The sequence below is a fragment of the Schistocerca nitens genome, chromosome 3 (genome assembly GCF_023898315.1).
Source record: "Schistocerca nitens isolate TAMUIC-IGC-003100 chromosome 3, iqSchNite1.1, whole genome shotgun sequence".
Classification (NCBI taxonomy): Eukaryota; Metazoa; Arthropoda; class Insecta; order Orthoptera; family Acrididae; genus Schistocerca; species Schistocerca nitens.
In genome coordinates, this window is record NC_064616.1 from 363121955 (window position 1) to 363149934 (window position 27980).

General features: G+C 36.4%; 1 protein-coding gene across 1 annotated transcript in view; it reads left to right on the forward strand.

Moving 5' to 3' along the window:
• LOC126249599 (uncharacterized) overlaps positions 1-27980 on the forward strand; it is a 129445-nt gene that overhangs the window by 86813 nt on the left and 14652 nt on the right. The window contains exons 5-10 of the mRNA XM_049951260.1: positions 2368-2489; positions 6976-7120; positions 15518-15630; positions 22979-23204; positions 23291-23410; positions 24126-24301. Coding sequence (XP_049807217.1) covers positions 2368-2489; positions 6976-7120; positions 15518-15630; positions 22979-23204; positions 23291-23410; positions 24126-24301 — 902 coding nt within the window. The remainder of the gene's footprint in view (positions 1-2367; positions 2490-6975; positions 7121-15517; positions 15631-22978; positions 23205-23290; positions 23411-24125; positions 24302-27980) is intronic.

Here is a 27980-nt window from a genome sequence, read left to right on the forward strand (position 1 = left end):
TCTTTACATTCCTTAAGGTTACTTTTTAACTTGTAAAAAAATTATCTGTTATTGACTGATGTTCTCTCACATTCCAGTTATATGCTTTGTTATGTCAGAAATATGTGTTCCTGATTCAGTTATTGTTGAAGTATGTAGATTTTTCCAAAAGATTCCATCTGGAATACAAACAGTGGTGTGAGTAAAGATGTTCCCCACATTGCTATCTATTGGGGTGTCCTCCACACTTCCAGTAATATTTCCAATATTATTTTGATTTTTTGGCAGGAAGGATGGTGTCTCCTAATAGCATGAAGAATATGCAATGGTTGTGGGGTGGGCCTTCCATACTAGAGCTGCCAGGTTTTAATCTTTGAACATCCCTCTTCTTCACAAGGAAGTAGCTTGTATTCCTCGTTCACTTCACTATAGCTATCACCATTTTCTCCACTACTGCTGCTGCAGAACACTTCATACCATGTTAGTCATCACTAGTCTTGCAATATATGGAGTCCCATACTGTATCACCTCAACAAACAGTCACTTACTTTGTAGTGTTGTCTACCTCCTGAGATACACTTTGGGAAGGGAGAATACATTTTTGTGAGACTGAAATTTCTTTTAATTTTAACATGTTTTCAGTTGAAGTTAATTTATTGTGTTAATGACTGATAAAGCTGCTGTTGCCCACATATTTATTTATAGCTGTAATCAAGACTTTGTGCATGTGGAATTTATTTTTAAACAATGGAAAATCCATGATGGAATATGACAATATTATGAAAAGGATAGTTGCAACTCAACAGTTAGTGGAGATGCTGAGTCACAGATAGGCACAACAAAAAGACTGTTGGCAAGTAAGCTTTCGGCGAACAAGACCTTCATTAGAAATAGACAAAACACACACACACACACACACACACACACACACACACACACACACACATGGGGATATAAATAGAGAGCTTGTTTGCTTCATTAATATGGGAGAGCCACACAGAGCTGGCCATGCAAAAAGCAACTGACACTAAGGTCCATGCACGCAACACGCAACACTTGGCCTTATGCTTTGTTTATGGTCATAGCATAACTCAAGCTCACTGGGAATTCTACAAATGTAATGCAAAGTGGTAAATTTTTAGGAATAAGCAAGATTAGTGGTACAAAAACCCACTCACCTGCACCATTCCCATCAAAATTTCTGCTTCTACAACATTACATTGGAGAGAAGTAACTTTCAGCCTCTGTGAGTGAAGTGTTCTGAGGAGCAAGATAATGCATGATGCTTTTGAGCAGAGTTGCATTGCACCTTGCTTTTGCTTTTGGAATGAGTCTCCAAAGAGTGAGAAAGCCTGATGATCTTGAGCCACAGTGAGTCTTACATCATGATCTTCACTGGATTCTTGAGACAGAATGTTGCTCAGTCTTTTAGCAGCTCTGCTGTATTCACAAAGACTTGATCACCTTTTAGACATTTTTACTTGTAATGAAAAGGAAATCAAAATGTAATCAGTAAACACCCAAATCACAAAGCAATTTTAATAAATGTGTTTTCCTTGGCAAAGAATGTAAATAATATCCACCCACATAAATTTAATGTTAATTTGTATTCATAAAGATAAAATTGTGGTGCTTCATTCTCTCAGTGATGTAAAATTCGGAAAACACTTCTGTTGCTGAGGTAAAACAAACTTTCCTAGAAAAGAAGTTAAATACAAATAAAACCTATCGAAAAAAGCAAAACACTGTCATTAAGTGTTTAATACACAAAGTGAAATCAGTAAATCTGTATATCCTAGCCAAGTAAATTAAATGTTAGGTTGTATTTGCAAAGATGAGATTGTGGAACTTAATTCTGTCACTGATGTAAACTTCCAAACATACTTATATCACAGAGGTAAAAGAAAGCTAACAGTGCCATCTACTGGTTCTGTGGTGTACTACAAAACTAAAAGTGCCACCTATTGGTTCCTTAGTGTATTATGCCATAATGATTAAATATCCAAACTATTAACCTGAGCAGATGATTTTTAAGTAAACTTTAAATTATAATAGGCTTTTTCTGTGTTCCAATTTTGAGGAAATACAGCCTATACATTGTTCCAGACTATACTCAAGTGTAGTTGATTTGGAGATAGTATGTTCAAACAGACAGACATGATGCTTTTACAGTTTTATTATTAGTATAGATTTCAAAATTTCCTTCTTGCAGAAACAAGTTACCTGATATACAGTCATTTAGTTTTTTGACAAGATTTCCATAAAAACTACTGCTGACCATTACAAACACTGGATTGTGACTGATATCTGTGTTTGTGTATGCCAAAAGTGTTGTGAGTACCCCACTCTCTATTGCAAGAAATTTAAAACTTATAAAATGACTTTCAGATAATGTGTGCCTTCGACCCTGGGCGTTTGAAAGAGTTCCAAATAAAATGATACGTGGACTAGACAATGCTCTTATCTACACATCTACAAAAGAAGCCTGCCAAGCTGCTTGTCTGAATGAGGTATGTTTCTAGGTATAATCATATAAAAATCCACCATGTTTATATGGGAAATGGATCATGTTTCCCAAGAACAGGACCTGTGATACCATTCAGAAGTCAAGGAATGGTATTAAACACAAAAAGAAAAAGAAAATTCGAGAAATTTACCGTAGCTTAACTCTTTGAGGGATAGTCATAAAGTTTTAATTATCACTTCAAGGAAGTTACATAATTAATATTTTTATTTGTTAGCAGGTGTACATCTGCACTCCTGGTACACACTGAAATCCCCACAAGAGGAACCAAAACAAAATGGCAAAGCCCATTGATAATGTGGTGAACCACATGGTAATCTGTGTACTTTATTTTAAGGAAAAGAACACTGCAACAATCTATCCTGAGTTAGTGGAAGTGTATGGAAATAGATGCTTTCATTGTGGCCAAATAAGTCTGAATGACAAACAACAAAGTGGCAAATCATCCCTCTGTGAAGAACTAGAAATTGTGAGAGAGGTGGAGGTCTAGGTGCTCAAAGACTATCATATTGCAGTCAGAGTGATAGTGGATTGTGGAAGAAGTGAAAATCAGTCATAGTTCAGTTCTCAACATCTCACACAAATTCTGTATGTGGCCAAGGTCAGTGCCAACTGGGTCCTGTGACTGCTCATACCCATTCAAAAAAGCCTGCCAGACCAAAACAGCAGTGGAAACATTGTAGTTGTGTTAGGACATCCAGATGACTACTTTAACCACCTCATCACCACAGACAAGTTCAGCTTGTATCCCTGTGAGCTCAAGACACAGAAACAAAACAAATACTGAAAATACGTGGATCCTACATCTAAATCTACATTTATACTCCACAAGCCACCCAACGGTGTGTGGCGGAGGGCACTTTACACACCACTGTACTTACCTCCCTTTCCTGTTCCAGTCGCAGATGGTTTGTGGGAAGAGCGAGTGCCGGAAAGCCTCCGTGTGAGCTCAAATCAATCTAATTTTACATTCGTGATCTCCTCGGGAGGTATAAGTAGGGGGAAGCAATATATTCAATAACTCCTCCAGAAATGCACCCTCTCGAAACCTGGACAACAAGCTACACCGAGATCTAGAGCGCCTCTCTTGCAGAGTCTGCCACTTGAGTTTACTAAACATCTCCGTAATGCTACCACTCTTACCAAATAAGCCTGTGACGAAACACGCCACTCAACTTTGGATCTTCTCTGTCAACCCGACCTGGTACATATCCCACACTGATGAGCAATACTCAAGTATAGGTCGAACGAGTGTTTTGTAAGCCACCTCCTTTGTTGATGGACTACATTTTCTAAGGACTCTCCCAATGGATCTCAACCTGGCACCCGCCTTACCAACAATTAATTTTATATGATCATTCCACTTCAAATCGTTCTGTATGCATACTCTCAGATATTTTACAGAAGTAACTGCTTCCAATGTTTGTTCTGCTGTCATATAATCACACAATAAAGAATCCTTCTTTCTATGTATTCGCAATACATTACATTTGTCTATGTTAAAGGTCAGTTGCCACTCCCTGCACCAAATGCCTATTCGCTGCAGATCTTCCTGCATTTTGCTGCAATTTTCTAATGCTGCAACTTCTCTGTATACTACAGCATCATCCGCGAAAAGCTGCATGGAACTTCCGACACTATATACTAGGTCATTTATATATATTGTGAAAAGCAATGGTCCCATAACACTCACCTGTGGCACACCAGAGGTTACTTTAATGTCTGTAGACGTCTCTCCATTGATAACAACATGCTGTGTTCTGTTTGCTAAAAACTCTTCAATCCAGCCACACAGCTGGTCTGATATTCCGTAGGCTCTTGCTTTGTTTATCAGGTGACAGTGTGGAACTGTATCGAACACCTTCTGGAAGTCAAGGAAAATGGCATCTACCTGGGAGCCTGTATCTAATATTTTCTGGGTCTCATGAACAAATAAAGCGAGTAGGGTCGCACACAATCTCTGTTTCCAGAGTCCATGTTGATTCCTAGAGAGCAGATTCTAGATTTCCAGAAATGATATGATATGTGAGCAAAAAACATGTTTTAAACTTCTACAACAGATCAATGTAAGAGATGTAGGCCTATAGTTTTGTGCATCTGCTTGACGACCCTTCTTGAAAACTGGAACTACCTGTGCTCTTTTCCAATCATTTGGAACCTTCCGTTCCTCTAGAGACTTGCGGTACACGGCTGTTAGAAGGGGAGCAAGTTCTTTCATGTACTCTGTGTGGAATCGAATTGGTATCCTGTCAGGTCCAGTGGACTTTCCTCTGTTGAGTGATTTCAGTTGCTTTTCGATTCCTTGGACACTTATTTCGATGTCAGCCATTTTTTTGTTCGTGAGAGGATTTAGAGAAGGAACTGCGGTGTGGTGTTCCTCTGTGAAACAGCTTTGGAAGGTGTTTAGTATGTCAGCTTTACACGTGTCATCCTCTGTTTCAATGCCATTATCATCCCAGAGTGTCTGGATATGCTGTTTCGATCCACTTACTGATTTAACGTAAGACCAGAACTTCCTAGGATTTTCTGTCAAGTCGGTACATAGAGTTTTACTTTCGAATTCACTGAATGCTTCATGCATAGCCCTCCTTAAGGTTTTAGCTGCGTTTAAATTTGCAGTGAAGCTCTCTTTGCTTTCGCAGTAGTTTCCTAACTTTGTTGTTGAACTATGGTGGGTTTTTCCCATCCCTCACAGTTTTACTCGGCACGTACCTGTCTAAAATGCATTTTATGATTGCCTTGAACTTTTTCCATAAACACTCAACATTGTCAGTGTCAGAATAGAAATTTTCATTTTGATCTGCTAGGTAGTCTGAAATCTGCCTCCTATTACTCTTGCTAAACAGATAAACCTTCCTCCTTTTTTTTATATTCCTATTTACTTCCATATTCGGGGATGCTGCAGCGGCCTTATGATCACTGATTCCCTATTCTGCACTTACAGACTCGAAAAGTTTAGGTCTGTTTGTTATCGCTGGGTCCTTGATGTTATCTCCACGAGTTGGTTCTCTGTTTAATTGGTCGAGGTATAATATCACTCGATGCTCTGTCCCTACCACCCGTCCTAAACATCTGAGTGTCCCAGTCTATATCTGGATTCATCATCACTGGAAAATTTGAAGACCCACATACCACCAGGAAAGATTATGAGTGTTTTTTGGGACTACCATGGTGTGATGCTAACAGATTATGCTCAGAAGAGGCAAATCTTCACAAGAGCATATTAGCAAAATCTCATGATGAGGTTACAGGGTGTTGTCAAAATGAAGTGCTTCGTTAAGCTTTCCGATAGGATGTTTTTGCTCCTTGAAAGTGCCCCAGCTCATAGTGTACAGTCACACATGCTGCTTCTTTATGCTATAAAATTTTGCTTGCTGCCCTCCCTCACGTTCCCCATATCTCCTGACGTGGGACCCAGTGACTTCTTCCTGTTTCCTCATATGAAGAAATCGTTATATGACAGACATTTCCAGAATGACATAAATGTGATTTTTGATTTTTGAGGTGGAACATTTCCTGAACAGCAAAAATGCAGATTTCTACAACCCAGCTCTCTGCCAAACTGTCCACCATTGTGAAAAATGTGACACACTCAAGGGTCAATATGTAGAGAATGACTAATACCATCAACAAGTATCATAGTCACAGCTTTATTTTTTCCAAGGTTATATTTGAAACTTTAATGACTCCTCAAACACAGGTTTTATTACACAAAATTAATCTCTCTACACTATGACTCTCAGCTCTCATCTAAGCCTTGATTGTTATCTCAAGTTTTCAGACACAGGGTCTTATTTCAGTACTTTTTCTTTAATCAGATGTTATTGGATATACAGTAAATTGAGTTATGAAAGTGAAAAACAAAGGTACAGAGGTAAAACTGGTAATTCAATAACACTATAAATTGAAAATTTTCAATATCATACCTAACAAAAGTTAAAATATGAAGTAATGTATTTGACCTATATGAATATTATTCACAGGTAAACTTTAAGGATTCATCTTTTGTAGGAATCAAAGTTGTAAATATTGTGCAAATAAGTTTATGACTATAACTAGCCATTTCAACTTATGGCTCACATTTTTAAAACAATGTGTCAATTTAGCTTTCACAACAAGCAGAGGTATCATATTCAAAAAATTAAACAAAGAAAATTAAGTTCAATTTCACTATTTCCAAACTGATAACAAAAATTTATTTAAATGCTATTTTTAGCAGTGAATTTCATCCAAAATACTTTAATTAAATTTGATTTCCAGACATACTGTTTGCCCATCACTTTAGGCTATCTTGCTACTTTCATAGACAGCACAAATTTCATAAACAATTTTTCTTTGGCTTCTCTGTTAAAGTGTGATATAAAGGAGAGAAACAATTAAATCCAAAAAAAATTTTCTCACCATTGATTGTATAATTTACAGTGTACTGATGAAGGATATAAATATTAAATAATGAATGTTCTTTCTTTTAGGACCGCTTCATATGTCGTTCACTGGAATATAATTATGTTACGCTGCAATGCCATCTCAGTGAATCTGATAGGCGTACTACAGGACAGTATGTTCAATTTGTTGATGCTCAAGGAGTAGACTACTTTGAAAATCTGTGCCTCAAATGTAAGTACGTTTTATATGAAGTTCCACACATATAATCTTAATTGAAATATTGTATGCCAAATTGTGCAGCAGCCTGAAAGCAATAAATAAAAATAAGAAATAAGCTGCTTAAAATATTGGCCAGGCACATGAGAGGGTACTGTATGCAATTCTTGGTTCGTGTATTCAGTAATCTTTGGCCACCGTAAAACATTACACACACACACACACACACACACATTTGTGTTGAATATTCAGTACGGCCATAGACTTATTTAGTGTCTGACATCTACTTATGGTTAATCAAAAACTGTATAAACATAATAGCATTCATTTCTATGGTTGTTCAGGTGTAAATCATACCAGTATGCAATACAAATACAAAAATACAGATTCACTGTGAAGGATACTTCCAAGGTGTATCATAATGACAAATAAGAGAAGTAGTGTATATGTACAGAAAGGAACCAAATGTATAGCCACTGATTGTTCTGATTATATGGGAGTATCAAGAAATTTTTAATAATAAGCTTTGATAATGCAACTGTCTTGGACAAAGGCACTTACATAAAAAAATTTAGGAACAATTTGCACATGCTGAATACAATGTTTCTAAAGATTGTCGAATAAAAATCAGATACTTATAGAGTCATCTTGATTTAGATTTTGTGTAACTTCCCTAAATCATTTGCAGTAAATGAAAGTATGGTGCATTCAACAAAGCTGTAACTGATTTCTTCCTTCATCTTTGTTGCCAAAGTTGGTTAACAATCATTTTGTTGATGGGCTTTTAAACTATAGTTTTCTGAATGTCATCCAGGGTTGACTCTGAAAATTACTGATAGTGTTGAAACCACAAAATCAATTGTAATTAGAATGGAAATTGTGCCACACATCTGTCCTTAAAGACATGCATATTCAGAAAAAAAAACAGAACACCTTGAATGACTAGAGAGAGGATGTTCATATTCATAGGACAAGTACATTAGTATGTTCTGCAGAAATGAGTTGCATTTCAGTCACATCTGTTCGGCATGCATCCTGTTGCCTAGTAGGCACAGGGTCCACCATGGAACCTGATAACTTGTTCCATATGTGGTGGCATCGATGTGTATAAGGCATGAATGGCAGCCTGTGGTATAGCCTTCCATACTGCATTCACCTGGGTCCAAAGTTCATCTGTGGTGGTAGTTGGCATTGGGTCATACCACTGCAACTGTCATTTCACCATATCCCATACATTTTTTATTGTCAACAAGTATGATGGTCTGGCAGGCCAGGGCAAAAGGCTGACATCCTGAGACACCAAGAAGACAGGTGTTAATGCAGCATCATGTGGTCGTGCATTGCTTTGCTCAAAAATAGTGTCTGGGGTGTTGTGCAGAAAGGGTATGGCTATAGGACACAGGATGTTATTCACATAGGTCACACTGATCACAATGTGCTGGACACACACCAACTGTGATTTGTGGTTGTACTGAATAGCACCCCACACTATAAGACCTGCATGTCTTGTGCAAATGCTGTCACTGTGATGCCACTTCCCCTGTCTGTGGCAAACCAAAATGTGGTCATCATTTTCACACAAATAGAACCTGGATTCTTTCATCGACACTGACGCTATTCCTGTCCACAGTGATGTCATTCCATACACCATTGCCATCTAGTATGTTTCTGCACATTTGTCAAAGGTAGGTGGCGAAGTGGATGATGTGCGCATAACCTATGCCATAATAAACGGTAATAGACTCACCCCTGGTAGTGTATGATGTGTTCCACTGTTCCACTGTTTCACCAGCATTGAGGAGGATGTAGATCTGTCCTGCAATGCCATTCGCATGAAGTGTTGATCTTCTTGGGGGACGGTCTGGGTGTCGCAACCTGACCCATCTCCTCATGTTCTATGGCATTCCATGAACCATTCTGCACACACCTGTTGCATTGCCAAACACTTCATCCCACATGAGCAGCAATTTCCTGAATGGATGGATCACATTCTCTCATGCCAATAATGCACCCTCTTTTCACCTCTCTGATTTGATGGTATGGTTTGTGCGTATGTCTGCAAGGCAGCCTACATGTCTGCTCAAGTCACACTGATCCATTACCTTCAGTTTCTAGCAACAACAAGAGGCGCAGACACATTTTACCGGTAGGTGGTGTTGCACTGCAATATTGATACTGACCTTGCACCTGCGGACTGACATAGTTCAAACGCTAATCATTGCTTCAGAACATACTAAAGTACATATCCTGTGAATATGAATGTCCTGTCTCCAGTCGTTCAAGGTGTTCTACTTCTTCTGAATGTGAGTGTAATTCTTACTCATCAATAATAACACCATATGGGGCACCTTCAGGAAATTTTAGTCTCTTTTTGAAGCAGTTAGACACTCTCCTAACGCGCATCTTACAGGAGGGATGTGATAGTGCTTGGGAACTTCACTGTAAATTTTGTAACAAATTTCGGTGACATGAGATTTAAAAATTTGATATTCACAAACAACCTTGCTTCTGTAGTTAGTTTCCATACTAGTATATCTTCATGAACAAGCACATTAATTGACACTATATTTATAGGCTGGACCAAAATAAGTGCTATAATCACTAGGCAAGTCCTAAAAGGTCTCCCTGATCATGATCAACAAACACTGAAGTTAACACTGCAAGTAATTGTGAGAATGAAAGTTGGCCATACTGGAAAGTAGCTAGAACAATTAATGATGAAATTATTCAGTCTTTTAAATTGTGTCTCCAAGACATAAACTGGAGTCATGTATGTAATTTAGATAATGCCTGTTTCGAGTACAGTTTGTTCAGTGCCAAAGTGGAACTAATATTTGAAAGTACCTTCTCAAAAAAGAGATGTAAGGCCCAAACTAAATAGCCCACCAAAGAACAACAGATCACTACTGGCATAAAGACTTCATGCAAAAGAAACGTAGAGCTGTATATTGCATAAAAAATTTAAAGAACACCACCCAGTTAAATCAACATAAAAAATAGTGTAAAATAATGAGTAAAGTTATTCACAAGTCTAAAAGTTTGATTTAAGCTCCAAAATTAATAAACCTAGTAACAAAAATCAAAGCAATATGGCAAGTGGTAAGGGTGAGACTGGTGCTAATTGCCCCAGTAAGTTCCAAACCCTTGTTTTGAATACTGAAAATCAGCATGTATGTCATGAAGAGACTGTGGTAAAAATGTGATAAAATTTTTTATGGTGTACTGTTTAAGTTTGCTGAAAAAAAAAGGCATGATGGCTATTTAGCAAAGACCATTAAAATACTGAAAGAACATTACCCTAATTCTAGAGATCAGATAAGTATAGCCCCTGTAACAGTAAAGAAAGTAAGGAAAACCATTATTTCTTTAAAAATCAATAACTCAACAGATGTCAACAATATTTTGAGCAACTGCTAAAATCCTGCTGTAAACAGTTAAGTCCTCACTCGTATATTTAATGTGTCCCCCAATTGCAGTGTCTTCCATAACATGACAAAATGTGCTATTATAAAGCTCCTGTACAAGAAAAGGGGATGCTACATATGTTACAAATTCTAGTCCTATCTTACTTTTGACTGCATTTTCTAAAGTATTTGAAAAATAAATTATATACCAGGATTATCACTCACCTTGACAACTTTGACATACTGTAATTAGAAGAAACCAATTTGGATTCAGAACAGTTATCTCTGCAACCAATGCCATTTTTTTTCTTTACAAATAAAATTTTGGAATGTCTTGACAAGAAAACATTTCCAGTTGACATGTTTTGAAAAATGTCTATGGCTTTTGATTCTGTCAGCCATAGGACACTTATGGAGAAAGAATGCTACTGTGGAATCAAAGTACAACTGGATAATTGGGTAATATTCTATCTGCAGGACATATGATAGAAAATAATGTTAGATGGAGACAATACACAGGTAGTATGGGTAGAGTCTGACTGGAGCATAGTACATTATGGAGTCCCAAAAAGTTATGTCCGTATTCTGCTGCCTTTCTTTTTTTATATAATCAACAACCTACCTCTGTCCTCCTGTCCTCCAACAGAGCAAGCAACTTCACAATGTTTGCAGATGACACAAGCATTATGATAGACAATAAAACATCCACCAACTTAAGACCCATTACTTGAAGAGATTCTGAACTGGCTCACAGTATATTCTGTACCAATAAACCTTAGCAAAACTAATTACATTCAGCCCCATTCTGGTCACAAAGCCCTCAGGAGATTAATATTGCACATGTGAGCCAGCAGAAACAGAGGGTACACTGTTCAAAATTCCTGGGTGTCCATGCCCATAATAGGCTTAATTGGGAACACCAAATCTTCCAAACCTTGGAAAGGCTTAGCTCAGCAACATTTGTCCTCTGATAATCTCCAAAATCAGAGACATCAATGTCTCAGAATCTGCCTGTTTTGACTACTTCCAACCATTGATGCGTTACAGAATCATCTTATGAGGCAATTGACTGATATCGAAAAAAGTCTGTACCATTTAGAAAAAGATCAACAGAGTTGTATGTAGAGTGTGTCCAACAATCTCCTCTCATAATCTTTTCAAGTAAGAGGTGATATTAACTACTGCCTCACAATATATCTTTCTGATCATGTCATTTGTGCTTGACAATTATTCTCAACATGAAATGAGAGAGGCATACAACTACTATATCACAAGAAGGAAATGTGAAATACACTGTGACCTGAAGAATTTTTCCTGGGGCAAGAAGGTGTAAAGTACACCATCACAAATATCTTGAACACATTTACAAGTGATATTAAGTCCGCACAAGGTAATAATCGTTGACTTATAAGTAATATAGAGGAATCTTTGCTAGGAAAAAAGTTTCTAGTGTCTAGATGAATTCTTTAACAGAGACAGATATGACTGTCCCTTGTATCTTTCTGTTTTCCAGCTTTAATGTCTCATGCTACTTTAATTACACCTAATAAATCACAGTGTTTGTTTCTGTAAGTAATGAAAATAGTCTTTGTACTTAGTAAATTAAACTCTTTGTTTAGATAATATCAGTGGTTTTTGTTTCTGACCTTTGCATGTGATTGTTAATCAGTATTTATTGAGTGTTTATTTTGATTATTAATTTGTATTTTTGTGCTCAGAATGTGATTCCCTTTCCAGACCTACATGCAAAAATATATCTATGGAACATATATTACAATACATAATAATAAGTAAATAAACTTCTAAATAATACATGCCATATTCTTTGCTCTAGGCTTTTAGCTACAGAGTGTAGAATGTAGAATGTAGTTTATTCATCCCATAACATTCAGAATGTAGATACTGAAGTGTTAACTTCTCTGCACAGTTCTCCCACATCATCTGTTTCTATTCATGTGAACTATAAGCTTACATTGTGCTAATCACTTGGATATTCAAAAGAATAGGACTTAGTCACAAAATTAAAAGAGTTAGCTGCATTTGCAAATCTCTCATCATTTTCCATGTCAGTAGCACCACTTTGTATTCCATTCCAGCCAGAGAATCTGCAGCTAAGGATCAAATTTTAATCATGTCATATTACAGGTATGTGTACAAGAGTTTAATGTCCCACGACCCTACTGACAGTAAATATGAAAACATACTGTTACTGGTACTAAAAATGTTACCAATTTTATAGTTGTTGTTGTTGTTGTTGTTGTGGTCTTCAGTCCTGAGACTGGTTTGATGCAGCTCTCCATGCTACTGTATCCTGCGCAAGCTTCTTCATCTCCCAGTACCTACTGCAACCTACATCCTTCTGAATCTGTTTAGTGTATTCATCTCTTGGCCTCCCTCAACGATTTTTACCCTCCATGCTGCCCTCCAATACTAAATTGGTGATCCCTTAATGCCTCAGAACATGTCCTACCAACCGATCCCTTCTTCTAGTCAAGTTGTGCCACAAACTTCTCGTCTCCCTAATCCTACTCAATACCTCCTCATTAGTTATATGATCTACCCATCGAATCTTCAGCATTCTTCTGTAGCACCACATTTTGAAAGCTTCTATTCTCTTCTTGTCCAAACTAGTTATCATCCACGTTTCATTTCCATACATGGCTACGCTCCATACAAATACTTTCAGAAACGACTTCCTGACACTTAAATCTATACTCTATGTTAACAAATTTTTCTTCTTCAGAAACGCTTTCCTTGCCATTGCCAGTCTACATTTTATATCCTCTCTACTTTGACCATCATCAGTTATTTTGCTCCCCAAATAGCATAACTCCTTTACCACTTTAAGTGTCTCATTTCCTAATCTAATTCCCTCAGCATCACCCGACTTAATTCAATGACATTCCATTATCCTAATTTTGCTTTTGTTGATGTTCATCTTACATCCTCCTTTCAAGACACTATCCATTCCATTCAACTGCTCTTCCAAGTCCTTTGCTGTGTCTGACAGAATTACAATGTCATCGGCGAACCTCAAATTTTTTATTTCTTCTCCATGGATTTTAATATCTACTACAAATTTTTCTTTTGTTTCCTTCGCTGCTTGCTCAATATACAGATTGAATAACATCGAGGAGAGGCTACAACCCTGTCTCACTCCCTTCCCAACCACTGCTTCCCTTTCATGTCCCTTGACTCTTATAACTGCCATCTGGTTTCTGTACAAATTGTAAATAGTCTTTCGCTCCCTGTATTTTCCCCTGACACCTTCAGAATTTGAAAGAGAGTATTCCAGTCAACATTGTCAAAAGCTTTCTCTAAGTCTACAAATGCTAGAAACGTAGGTTTGTCTTTCCTTAATCTATTTTCTAAGATAAGTCATAGGGTCAGTATTGCCTCACATGTTCCAATATTTCTACGGAATCCAAACTGATCTTCCCCGAGGTCAGCTTCTACCAGTTTTTCCATTTGTCTGTAAAGAACTCGCGTTAGTATTTTGCATCCATGACTTATTAAACTGATTGTTTGGTAATTTTCACATTTGTCAGCACTTGCTTTCTTTGGGATTGGAATTATTATATTCTTCTTGAAGTCTGAGGGTATTTTGCCTGTCTCATACATCTTGCTCACCAAATGGTAGAGTTTTGTCAGGACTGGCTCTCTCAACACCGTCAGTAGTTCTAACAGAATGTTGTCTACTCCCGGGGGCCTTGTTTCGACTCAGGTCTTTCAGTGCTCTGTCAAACTCTTCATCCAGTATCGTATCTCCCATTTCATCTTCATCTACATCCTCTTCCATTTCCACAATATTGTTCTCAAGTACATCACCCTTGTATAGACCCTCTATGTACTCCTTCCACCTTTCTGCTTTCCCTTCTTTGCTTAGAACTGGGTTTCCATCTGATCTGTTGATATTCATACAAGTGGTTCTCTTTTCTCCAAAGGTCTCTTTAATTTCCCTGTAGGTGGTATCTATCTTACACCTAGTGAGATAAGCCTCTACATCCTTACATTTGTCCTCTAGCCATCCCTGCTTAGCCATTTTGCGCTTCCTGTCGATCTCATTTTTTAGACGTTTGTATTCCATTTTGCCTGCTTCATTTACTGAATTTTTATATTTTCTCTTTTCATCAATTAAATTCAATATTTCTTCTGTTACCCAATGATTTCTACTAGCCCTCGTCTTTTTACATACTTGATCCTCTGCTGCCTTCACTATTTCATCTCTCAAAGCTACCCATTCTTCTTCTACTGTATTTCTTTCCCCCATTCCTGTCAATTGTTCCCTTATGCTCTCCCTGAAACTCTGTACAACCCCTGGTTTAGTCAGTTTATCCAGGTCCCATCTCCTTAAATTCCCAACTCTTTGCAGTTTCTTCAGTTTTAATCTACAGTTCATAACCAACAGATTGTGGTAGAGTCCACATCTGCCCCTGGAAATGTCTTACAATTTAAAACCTGGTTCCTAAATCTCTGTCTTACCAATCTCATTAGATCACTGAAAACCTATAATTTACTTATGTTTCTTAGTGTTCCTAATAAAATATTAAACATTTGTGCTGTCTCAATGGGATACCCCTACAACTATCTTCATAATCAGTCCATAAACTACAGACACAGCTCAGCTCTTCCAGTTGTCGCAGAGTTCCTACACGTTCTTTATAACGTCATTATAATGAAATGCTGACCCACTTTTCTGAGTAGAGCTTAGTAACTGCCTTTCAATAAAGGATTCTCTACTGAGTATGGCATACACAGCATTACAAATGAAGACCTGGCTGACATAAACAAGAAAAATTCTCTTGTTAGCACTTTTTTGGCTTTATCTTCCGGTCAATGTTTTTATTCAAATAATAAATGGAAGTTTTTGAAGCATTGTACACTCAAAATAAGCATTTCTTCTGTATGAAATACAAATTGTATGATATTGGAGAGCAATATATCTATAGTGAGATGATTTCAGTTTTCATCCATGTAATTTCAGAAAAAAACTGTTTTTCTATTTCAGCTAACCAAGCATGCAAAGGCAACAGACAGTATATCTCCCCAAGGATTGGAGTTTCAGATGATAAAGTTGCACAGTATGCCAGTCTACACTATTATGTTGACAAGGAACTACAGGTACACATATTATAATACAAAATCCTGTAATATGATCATGAAACCTTTCGTAAAGAAATGCTAAACTGAAATGCTCCTTGAAGTTTGTACACTAGCTACAAGACAAGTAGCATTGTTTGTTGTAAGGCTATGGTAAGCAGTAATATACTGCAAATAGGATTCACATCAATATTTACAGATGTAGGTACATATGTTCCTTGAAAAATACCATTGTAATCAAGTATACATGAAGCTGCTAATAGCAGGAAAAACAGAACACTGTAGTATAACTGAGAAGGCAGCAGTTGACAGCTTGCTTCCTAATTTGGTCAATTACATTTAGATGGTATAAGCATGAGTAGAACTAACCAATACTACTTAGTGAAAGTTTATTGTTAATATAGTATATGAAACAGTTTCTGTTATTGTCTTGTTTTTTGTTAACATACACCTAGACTTGTACCACATCCCTGAAGGTTATCCTCCTCAGTGAGATCTACAGAACACGAAGAGGTATGGATGAATTAATTAATTAATTCATCAGAGAAATAATTAAGAATGAGTTTGCTCTTCTGCTAATGAAAAATTGTATTTTTCTCTTCCATTACAATTTTTATTTATTCATTTTGACAAAATGGGTTTCACCTTCTTTTGAAACAAAATAGTAAATTCAGCAACCACGTATTTTGCCAGAAAAAGAAGTGACAGTAAATAATGTCATTTTTCATTTGATTTCCATCCTATAGGACACTGTAACATTTTTGCTCTGTCTTTTTATTTCAACTAAATTTTATATCCTGATTATTTGTATAGTGTAAATGACACCGTGCTAATACTGTATTAATAATTTGTTCGATATTACAAATTTGTGACATATTTGTTGAAATGGCTATGTCCAAAAGATTTCAGTCATCTTCTCATGTGTGTGATTGGAGTTCCTCTGATAAATTAAAGACTTTCAGAACTAAGTTTTCCCATCTGGGTGAGTAATGTGGTAAAAAACAGTCATATTCACAGTATTCAATTCCAGCTAAAATATAAATACATTACTATTATCATTGGTTCCTCTCACATCACAAATTAGTGAGTTTAACAATGAAGACCTTTAGCACTCTGTTAAAGAGATCAGTTTCATATTCAGTAGGACCGTGCTTATAAACCCCATCTAACCACCTAGATTTAGGTGTTTATGGATTCTTGAGGTCACCTGATGTAGATGTAATGGTTGTTCCTTAAACAAAGCAACATTCAAGTTCCTTCTCCATTCTTACCCAATCTGAATTTATATTCTGTCTTTAATGACTTGGATGCCAGTAGTGATTTAAAATGGAATGATCATATAAAGTTGATCATCAGTAAAGCAGATGCCAGACTGAGATTCATTGGAAGAATCCTAAGGAAATGCAATCCGAAAACAAAGGAAGTAGGTTACACTACACTTGTTTGCCCACTGCTTGAATACTGCTCAGCAGTGTGGGATCCGTACCAGATAGGGTTGATAGAAGAGATAGAGAAGATCCAACGGAGAGCAGCGTGCTTCGTTACAGGATCATTTAGTAATCGCAATCGGATGATGATAGATAAACTCCAGTGGAGGACTCTGCAGGAGAGACGCTCAGTAGCTCAGTACGGGGTTTGTTAAAGTTTCGAGAACATACCTTCACCAAAGAGTCAAGCAGTATACTGCTCCCTCCTACGTATATCTCGCGAAGAGACCATGAGGATAAAATCAGAGAGATTAGAGCCCACACAGAAGCATACCGACAATCCTTCTTTCCACAAACAATACGAGACTGGAATAGAAGGGAGAACCGATAGAGGTACTCAAGGTACCCTCCGCCACACACCGTCAGGTAGCTTGCGGAGTATGGATGTAGATGTAGATGTAGATGACATTACATTTTATGTTTTCTCCCTTGCTTGGCACTGAGAAGGGAATGAGATGAATACTCTATGTGTTAATTTAACACAGCATAGCTCTTTTCTCTAGAAGAAACAACAAAATTTTGTTTAATATCTCAATGCCATCAAATAATTGTCTTTAGTTAAAATATAAATAAACTGGATATTACAGCATAATATATTTGGTCACTGCTATACAGCTATATACACTATATGGAAAGTAATCTCAACAGCCATAATTTAACAATCTATTCTTCTTGTATCCTCCTCTTCAGTTGATGTGTCTTTGGTCTCAATGGACACTTTGTACAGTACTACATGATCCAAAAGTAACAGAAAACAGGGAGAAAAATTGTTTGGAATGTACTGAAAGTAGTGTGATGCTATTTCATAAAAATTTAGAGAAAGATTTTTGATTCACTGGAGTTCAAAATTAAAGCAACAAAAGGAAATTTTGCAAGGTTGTGTTTATTTTGCGACAAAACAGTATAAGCAGGTGGTAGTAAAGTAGAAACAATGTAAAAAATACAGAATTCAAACAACTGCAACATGCATAACAGTAAACAAAAATGATGGGGCATGCTGTGAATGACGTCACCAATCTCGTGTTGAGGCAGTAGTACCCATTCTTCCAGCAGAGCTGCTTGCAGTCTTGGAGAGTGGTTGGTGGATGCTGACGTGATGCAAGCCATCTCCGTAGTGCATCCAGGCATGGTCTATGGGATTCAAATTGGGAGATTGAGGAGGCCATGCCATGCACACAGTATCTTCTGTTTACAAAAAAAAAAAAAACATCAACCAAATGTGCTCTATGAGGTCGAGCAGTATAGTCCATCAGTAAGACATCTGGGCCCACAGTACCTAGCAACAACTGCAAATGAGATCCCAAGATCTCATCACGATATCTGACAGCAGTTAAACCTTGCCAATTGACCCATACAATTTCATGAAGAGTGGTTTAAGGGGTAAACACAATCCCTGCCCGCACCATTAGGGATCCTCCTCAATCTTGGTCGCCTTCCACAATTTTTGGGTCCTGAAATAATATTCCACATTCCCTCCAGATGTGATTCTATCAAGAATCACTCTCCAGACTGAATCGGGACTCATCTGTGAAAACAACATTGTCCCACTGTTCTATTGTCCAGGTGGCATGTTGATAACTCCACTCTAAACATTCCCTTCTATGAATACATATCCTTCTGAATACCGTTTGCCTTGATACAACATGTTCAGCGAGTGCTGCGAGCTCATATGCCAGTTGCCATGCAGTACTAAGGTGGTAATGTCATGAACTCACAGTCAAATAACAGTCCTCTCTTCTGAAGTCACATGTGGTCAGCCCTGCCCTCATCTGTGGGATACAGTTTCAGTCTGTATAAACTGTCGCCATATCTGAGAAACAACAGAATGATTCACATTAAGCCATTGGGCCATATCAGTTTGCTACTGTCCCATTTCCTTTCTTTCTATTGCCCTCTACCACATCTTCTGTGTGCCATATTGCAGTGTCTGTGACTGTGTACCCAACAATTGTGGATGTGAGGCTACCCAGCAATCATAACCTCATTTCCTAGATACCTTGACGTCATAGTTGGAATGGTTGGCCATTGACCGGAATGCTATCCCCCCATGTAGAATATGACCATATGGACATATCACGAATTAGACACAGGATGGGGACAAATCTATCAATTCAGTATCAGCTTGAACAAAGCCAGAACATGTAATGGAAATGGACTAATGGCATTCATTTCATTTTTCCTTCCTTTCTTCGCAATGAAGAGTAAACAAGACTAATAATGTTAATATAGCAGAGAAATCTCACAACTATTGCATCATTCACTATGAAACTAACATGAGTTGCCACCAGTTGCCCTCCCCCCCCCCCCCCACCCCTCCCTTTTTTAGCGCAGGCCTTGGTATTATACATGTTATTGTTGTGTTTTCAGTCCAAAGATTGGTTTGATGCAGCTCTCCATTTGAACCTGCTTACTCTATTCATCTTTTGGTATCCCTCTATTGTTTTTACCCTCCACACTTCCCTCCAGTATCAAATTGATGATATCTTGATGTCTCAGAATGTGTCCTATCAAATTATCCCTTCTTTTAGTCAAGTAATGCTAAAAATTTCTTTTCTCCCCAATTCTATTCAGTACTTCCCCATTAGTTACAAGTTCTACTCATCTACTCTTCAGCATTCTTCTGTAGCACAAGTTTTTAGAGGCTTCTATTATCTTCTTCTCTGACCTGCTAATCATCCATGATTCACTTCCATACAAGGCTACACTACAGACAAATACCTTGAGAAAAGACTTCTTGACTCTTAAATTTGTACCCAATGTTAACAAATTTCTCTTATTTAGAAATTATTTTCTTGCCATTGTCAGTCTACATTTTGTATCCTCTCTAATCTCTCCATCACCAGTTATTTTACACCCCAAATAGCAAAATTCATCTAGTACTTTTAGTGTCTCATTTCCTAATCTAATTCCCTCAGTATCACCTGATTTAATTTCAGTGCATTCCATTACCCTTGTTTTGCTTTTGTTTATGTTCATCTTACGTTCTCCTTTCCAGGCAATGCCCATTCTGTTCAACTGCTCTTCCAAGTTCTTTCCCAGAAAGAATTATGATGTCATTGGCAAACCTCAAAGTTTTTATTTCTTCTCTCTGAACTTTAATTGTTACTCCAAATTTTTTCTTTTGTTTTCATTACTGCTTGATCAGTGTACAGATTAAATAACATCTGTGATAGATTACAATACTGGCTCGCTCCCTCCTGAACCATTACTTCCCTTTCATACACTTTGGCTCATAACAGGAATCTGGTTTCTGTACAACTTGTATATAACCTTTCACCCTCTATAAAGTAACTGCTGCTTCCTTCAGCATTTCAAATAGTGTATTCCAGCTGCATTGTCAAAAGCTTTATCCAAATCTACAAAAGCTATAAATGTAGGTTTGTCTTCTAAGATAAGTTGTATTGCTTTGTGTGTTCCTACATTTCTCCGAAACCCAAACTGATCTTCCCTGAGGTCAGCTTCCACTAGTTTTCCATTCTTCGGTAAATAACTTGTGTCAGTATTTTGGAACCATGGCATTAAATTGATAGTTCAGTACTGGAACTGGAACTATTACCTTATTTTAGAAGCATGATGGTATTTCTCCTGTCTCATATAAATATTGCATATCTGGTGGAATAGTTGAGTCATGGCTGGCTCTCCTAAGGATAATGGGAATTCTGAGGAAATGTTGTTTGCTCCAGTAGCCTTGTTTCAGCTTATATCTTTCAGTGCTCTGCTAAATTCTTCTCATAGTATCATATCTCTTACCACATCTTCATCTACTTCCTCTTCCCTTTCTATAATATTGCCTTCAAGTTCATTTCTCTTGCATAGCCTCTCTGTATATTCCTTCAAACTTACAGCATTCCCTTCTTTGCTTAGCATTGGTTTTCCATTTGAGCTCTTAATATTCATATAGTTGCTTCTCTTTTCTCCAAATTTTTCTTTAATTTTCCTACAAGCAGTATCTGTATTTCACCTTTTTGCATATGCTCCCAGAATATGCTCCTCTATATAACATTTGTTGGCATACAGGACAAATTAAGAACATTAAAGCTGTTTCACTGTTGAAAGAAGGAGACAGTAGTAACACAGTAATTACAGGGGGATCAATCTTCTGAATGCTTCTTATAAAATCTACAGTAAATTAATTATTGAAAGGCTTCGAAACATCTCTGATTCAAGTTTATTAGAACAGCAAGCAGGCTTCCATATAGAAGACCTTGTGCAAATGATGCTTTCACTCTGAAACAAATTATACAAAAAAGTTGAGAATTCAGTTTTGAGACACACTTTATATTTATTGACTTTGAGAAAGCATTTGACCGTATCGGCAGAAAAAGCTCTGGTCAATAATGAAGAAAACAGGCTTCCCTAACACCTGGTAACAGTATGCTGTGCTTTATATAGAAACACCAAAATAAGAATAGATACTGGCAAAGAGATGACACCTGAAATAGAGATAAACCAGGGAGTAAGGCAAGGCTGTAGTATGTCACCAACACTGTTCAACACCTACATCAACAACTGGGTCAGGGAATGGATGATGGGCAGGATATGTCAAGGTATAAGAATTGCACCAGGTAAATTTCTAAATACAATGCTTTTTTGATGACAGTCAGGTAATCATGCAGGACAGTAAAGACAAATTACAAATAGTGGTACATAGATTAAACAATATAAGCCTAAATTAGAATCTAAAGATATCAACAACAATAACATAAACAATGGCATTTTTTATGAAAATACCCTGTAAGTATTAATAACATAACAACAAAACAGGTGTCTCATTTGCAGTATCTAGGATGTGACATAACTGTTGCAAAATAGAAAGATATAAATGAGAAAATTAATACCTATCAACAAATATGTGGCATGATGAAAAGAACATCAAAGGGTAAAACTGGAAATGTTGTAAAGTCATGGCATTACCCATAGTACTATATGGAGCAGAGAGTTGGATATTAAGATCAAAAGACCTAAGACAACTTGAAACATCAAATATGAAATTCCTTAGATCAGTGAAAGGCTGCACAAGAGAAGAAAATAAGAAATGAAGAAATAAGGAAGGAACCAGGGGTACAGGCATTAACTGGAAAAATAATCCAACAAAATCAGGATTGGAAAGGAAGCAGGATGTATTGCATATGTCACCTCAGAGAACCCTCAACAAACAGTGGAATACAATACTATTGGACAAAGGGGTGTGGGAAGGCAAGGAAGAGATGATGAGGCTGGAACAGGTCATAGGGCCTAATCATGGATTGGCAGAAGAAGAAGAGACTTGCGTTTGTTCTCTAGCAATTCCTGCTTAGCTATTTTGCCCTATCTGTCAATCTCATTTTATAGACATCTGTATTCACTTTCATCTACTCTATTTCTTACATTTTTATATTTTCTCCTTTCATCTTTTGAATTCAATATCTCCTGTGATATCCAATGATTTCCATTAGGCCTTAACTTTTTACCTATTTGATCCCCATGACTGTGAGTTTTGACCAAATAGAGGTATCAATTTCTGTCATTGTGAATATTGAAGCTAAATCTTCTGCACTAAATATTTGTCACTGAAGTTCAATTTTCTATTCAAGTGAGTGAGGCCTGTTATCTTTAGTAAATGATAACTTCATTTGGTAATGGCCAAAGATTTGAGGATTCACTTCTATTAATATCATTTATAGCAGTACAAATTGAAAACAAAAAACTTGATTTAATTTGTATGAAACTGCCTTGTTTCTTCATGTCCTTCTAGTTGCAAATGAATAGTTTTCATATATCTAACTTTTTGTGAAGCTATTAGTCCTGAATAACTTGATCACTTCTATTTTTTTCTAATAAGCACGTAACCATGTACAGTTCTATGCCTACGTTTCATCATCCTCTGTTCCATCATTGTACAGGTGAACAGTGAAGCAGCTTGCCGGCTTGCATGTGAAATAGAGAGTGAGTTTCTTTGTCGGTCATTTCTTTACCAAGGACCTCCAATTGGAAGTGCATACAATTGTCGCCTGTTTCATCTTGATCACAAAACACTACCTGATGGACCAAGCACCTATTTAAAAGCTGAGCGTCCACTTATAGACAATGGAGAGCGCATTGGTTCATACTATGAAAATGCGTGTGAAAGTGAGTAAATGGAATAATTATTTAAGATTAGATCAGTTCCTACAAATACATTACATTAATAATGTAATTCTTGCTTTTTTCAACAGAGTCAAGCAATCCATCACTGGAAACATTACCAGTTGTCTTTGATACTACAGAAGATCCTAGTGTGAACAATCAGAGTCGTACAGATATCAACTGTGATAAGACCGGCACCTGTTATGATGGTGAGGATAAAACTATACATTTTAAAATTCAGTGGAATAGTACTATGATGATAATAAATGCAGAATGTATAGTTATCACCCATATATGTGACAAGCAAGTTTAATTCTTACATTGCTCTGATATTAATCACAATAAAATTTTGTGAACACATTACACAAAATCAAGAACTGTCACAAAATCAAACAGTTTTGTAATGTCAGTATTATTATCTACTAGAAGGTTCACCAAGAATAATAATTAAATATTAATGAACATTGTGTACATGATTCTCAAACTAGCAAACTAGTTGGGGTGTAATAGAGTTTATTTATCCTTTTCTCACTCTATTGCAGCTGTAACTGACACTCATCCAGCTAGTAAACTCACACCACAGGGAAGTGTATATTTGATACTACTGATAATTTTAACTGTTGTATGTTTGTTAAGAGATGCTGAGTCCAGTGCTTTTTACTTCCCTACTTCCTACTGTGCAGCTGTTGACCTGAGGTCAAACATATGACCTACTAGGTGTACTCTCATAACAGGCCACACATAGACATTGTCTTGTGGAACAATAGTTATATGTGGATAAAACTACTTTATTTCTCATTCAGGATGTAATCCTAAATTATAAAGTACTATAAATTACAGATATAGTATTACAAACACATACTGTCTGATATTTTTGTGTTTTATCTTACAAGTAATTTTCTAATTCACTAATCTGTTACACAGTTTCAGTTAACTGTAAAGATACCAGAATTGCTGTCCAGGTGCGTACAAACAAACCTTTCAATGGGCGCATATATGCACTTGGACGATCAGAAACTTGTAACATTGATGTTCAGAACAGCAACCTTTTCCGGTTGGATTTAACAATGAGTGGCCAAGACTGCAACACACAATCAGTTGTAAGTGCACTTTCTGATAACATTCATCTTAGCTGTTGCTTGATATTGAGAAAAGTGTTTGGATCTAGAATAAGTATATTTTAATGTAAACTTCCCAATTTGGAATATAGTTTAATTAATTATGGAAACTTAAGTCACAAATGATGTCTGAGACATAATTGGCTCTGTTGTGATTTTAATAATGTTTAAGTTATGAAAACAGTTTGAACTTTCTCATAAACTTACGTAGGATTAATATGCATCAATATAAGGTTGAAATATCTAATTGCAAATTGTCAACCAGCTTTTTTAAAAGTAGAAATTTTCCTCCTAATTTTATCATGTTAAATTTAGTGTAAGTTATCACAAAACCTTAAACTAAAAAGTTACTGCACTCAGTCATGAAAAAGATACCGTACATCAGACTTGTAGTTCATTTAATGTTCACAGCAGTCATGGTGAACTCAAACCTAAAATGTCCTCATTTAATGTGGTTTATAGCAGTTTAAGATAATCAGCTATGACTGATAGTTTCTAATAGCTGCTTCTATTTATTGATTTACAGTGTCACTCTTTCTATTTTTCTATGTATTGTTCTTCATGATGAGGCCAATGAAAGATGAAGAATGGCTGAATCTATTAATTAAAAATGACTCATAGGCAAAAACATGAACCTCCACAACAAGCACTTTTAGTTGTTTCTCTCATTGTTTACAGTGAAATTTCAATAAACCTGTCTCATCACCAAGTCTGCAGGAAATGAATTACAAGGAAACTTCTTGAGACCAAATTTACAAAGGAAGGGAGATGGCCTTAAGCATCTTACCAGTGACAACGTCATTAGAGATTAAGTACAAAATGGTTCAAATGGCTCTGAGCACTATGGGACTTAACATCTGAGGTCATCAGTCCCCTAGAACTTAGAACTACTTAAACCAAACTAACCTAAGGACATCACACACATCCATGGCCGAGACAGGATTCGAACCTGTGACCGTAGCAGTTGCGCAATTCTGGACTGAAGTGCCAAGAACCGCTTGGCCACTGCGGCCAGCAGATGAAGTACAGTTTTAGAATAAACAAGAATGGAGAAGAAATTGGCCATGATTTCCCACATCCTTCCCTCTTCCCATCCTCCCCCCAAAGGAAGCAGCCCAGCATTCACTTTGATCAAAATTTAAGCAAACTATGCAAAGCTTAAAGCTTGATAACTACACAAGAACCTGAACAACACTCCTCCTGAACCAAGTTCTGTGCCATAACTGTTGCATCACCTTCCTTGGAGACAGGACTTACAGAATAACAATGTGCTTCATAAAAAAATTTAGTACATGTGTAGGAACATGAGAAAGTGATGATTATCTAGTCCAAAGTGGAATCGTTCAATCTACTCTTTATCAAATAGAATAATTATATCATCTTAATAGTAAGCACTGTGTGGTATGAAATGTGCAGAAAATAAGAATGTAATGGTACGGACTATGTAGGGAGAAGTGGGGAGCTCAAAAATTCATTTAAAAGGTATCTTATTTAAATACCATGTAACAGTATCATGAAAGTATGTTATAATCATATGGCATTTTTTGACATTGTGCATTATCAACTCCCCAACATACAACAATGCAAGTCAGCAGTATTCACATATACATATTTTGACAACAATGTTCTGCGAAACTTCAATTGGAATAATTAACTATTCATATTTTACATCCTACATATTCATTCTGGGCATGTAATACTTTGTTTTATGACCCACTATTTCAGTTACATATTTGCACAACCCTATCTTTGAGAGCAAACCATCCATATAGCAAATGTTGCAATTAAGATTTATGGTGCAGCTATAAAATGTTTAAATAAGGTCTTTCAGTAACTCAGTGTATTGATGACATTGGATTCTTTAGATTTGTCAAAGATTAAATGGAAACAGATGGAAGGGTGACATTTAAATGGGGATTTAATGAACAATATATAGGAAATAAGATATTAGATGAAACAGAGATGCGGCAACAGTAAGGGGTGAATTTGAGAAAGATAGAAAATACACATACAGATGAAAATTTATACGACTGAATATACATAGTTCAAGAATTGAAAATATGAATGGAATACTCTGCTGGAATAGCTGAGATGTCATAAAACAGCTGGTTTGAAAGATAAATCCCATATCAATAAGATAATACTGGAGAGCTAATAAATATTCATTGGCTCTTATTTGTAGTTGTACAGCTGAGAGTAAATAGATGGCCATCGCATGACAAGTAAAAAACATAAGATAGTAAAACATACTTAAAATTCACTAAATATGAGCAAAACACATTTTAAGAAGCAGGACATTTAAAAAAAAAAGGATGCTGTTAGAAGTTCCTAAAATGTATGAAGGATGATGAAAAAGTGATGAAAGGGAAAATCATATTGCAAGGATAAAACAGAAGGGAACAAAAGTAAAAAAGTTGATAATTTTACAAAAAAATAATCTAAATGCTAAAATGCTAACAGAAGAAGTATCTTAAAATAAGACAAGAAAAAAGGAAATGATCATCACAGCAATAGGGAAGGAAAAGGCTATGATAGATAATTGCAGACAGGTGACTCTAAATTAATATGAATGCTCAAGAATTTAGAAACATAGAATGAAAAAATAAAAGAGCTAACAGAAAATTCTTGGATGAGGTTTCATAAACAAAAAATGGGGTAAACTTAAATTTTACGGTCTCTTCTTGAACTGTATTCATTTCATTACCAATATTACCTGTAATGTAACATTGTTTTCAAATGCTGAACCCACTAAAATGTCATAAAATAGCGTTGATCAGAAATATATTTAAATGGCAGACCCATAGACCTCTTCTTTCTCTCCACTATCACCTTTCATAGTCAAATGTGATCATAAGATACACTCTTTCTGTGAGTAAGCATTAATATCTTTTTAACTTCATATACTTCCAACCCTCTGGTACTGCCAGAGAAAAATTCATTGTATATAAACAGGATTAGACTTTATTATAGGCATAGACTTCACCCTTCCCTCTTTCGACTCCTATAATAACACCAGACACTTTAATTACCACCAGAAAATAAAAGGAATAAAGTTCATTATCTTTGGAAATGGGTAAATGACCCAGTAAAGTTTTAACTCACCCAACTATTTCATTATCTGAAAGATCTCATGCCAAATCTGTTAATTTATTATTTCTTACCCTATGATTTCCCTAAATGCCATAATGGTCCCTTCACCAAGGCTAGGCTACATTCAGTCCTCATTATCATTCTGCTGAGCTATTACCTCATCTATAACTTCAATATTAGATTAGATTAGATTAGATTAGATTAGATTAGATTAGATTAATACTAGTTCCATGGATCATGAATACGATATTTCGTAATGATGTGGAACGAGTCGAATTTTCCAATACATGACATAATTAGGTTAATTTAACAACATACTTAAGTTAATATAACATCTTTATTTTATTGTGTTTTTTTGTTTTTCTTTATTTTTATTTATTTATTTATTTATTTATTTTTTTGTTTTTTTTTTTCTTAATTTATATCTAAAAATTCCTCTATGGAGTAGAAGGAGTTGTCATTCAGAAATTCTTTTAATTTCTTCTTAAATACTTGTTGGTTATCTGTCAGACTTTTGATACTATTTGGTAAGTGACCAAAGACTTTAGTGCCAGTATAATTCACCCCTTTC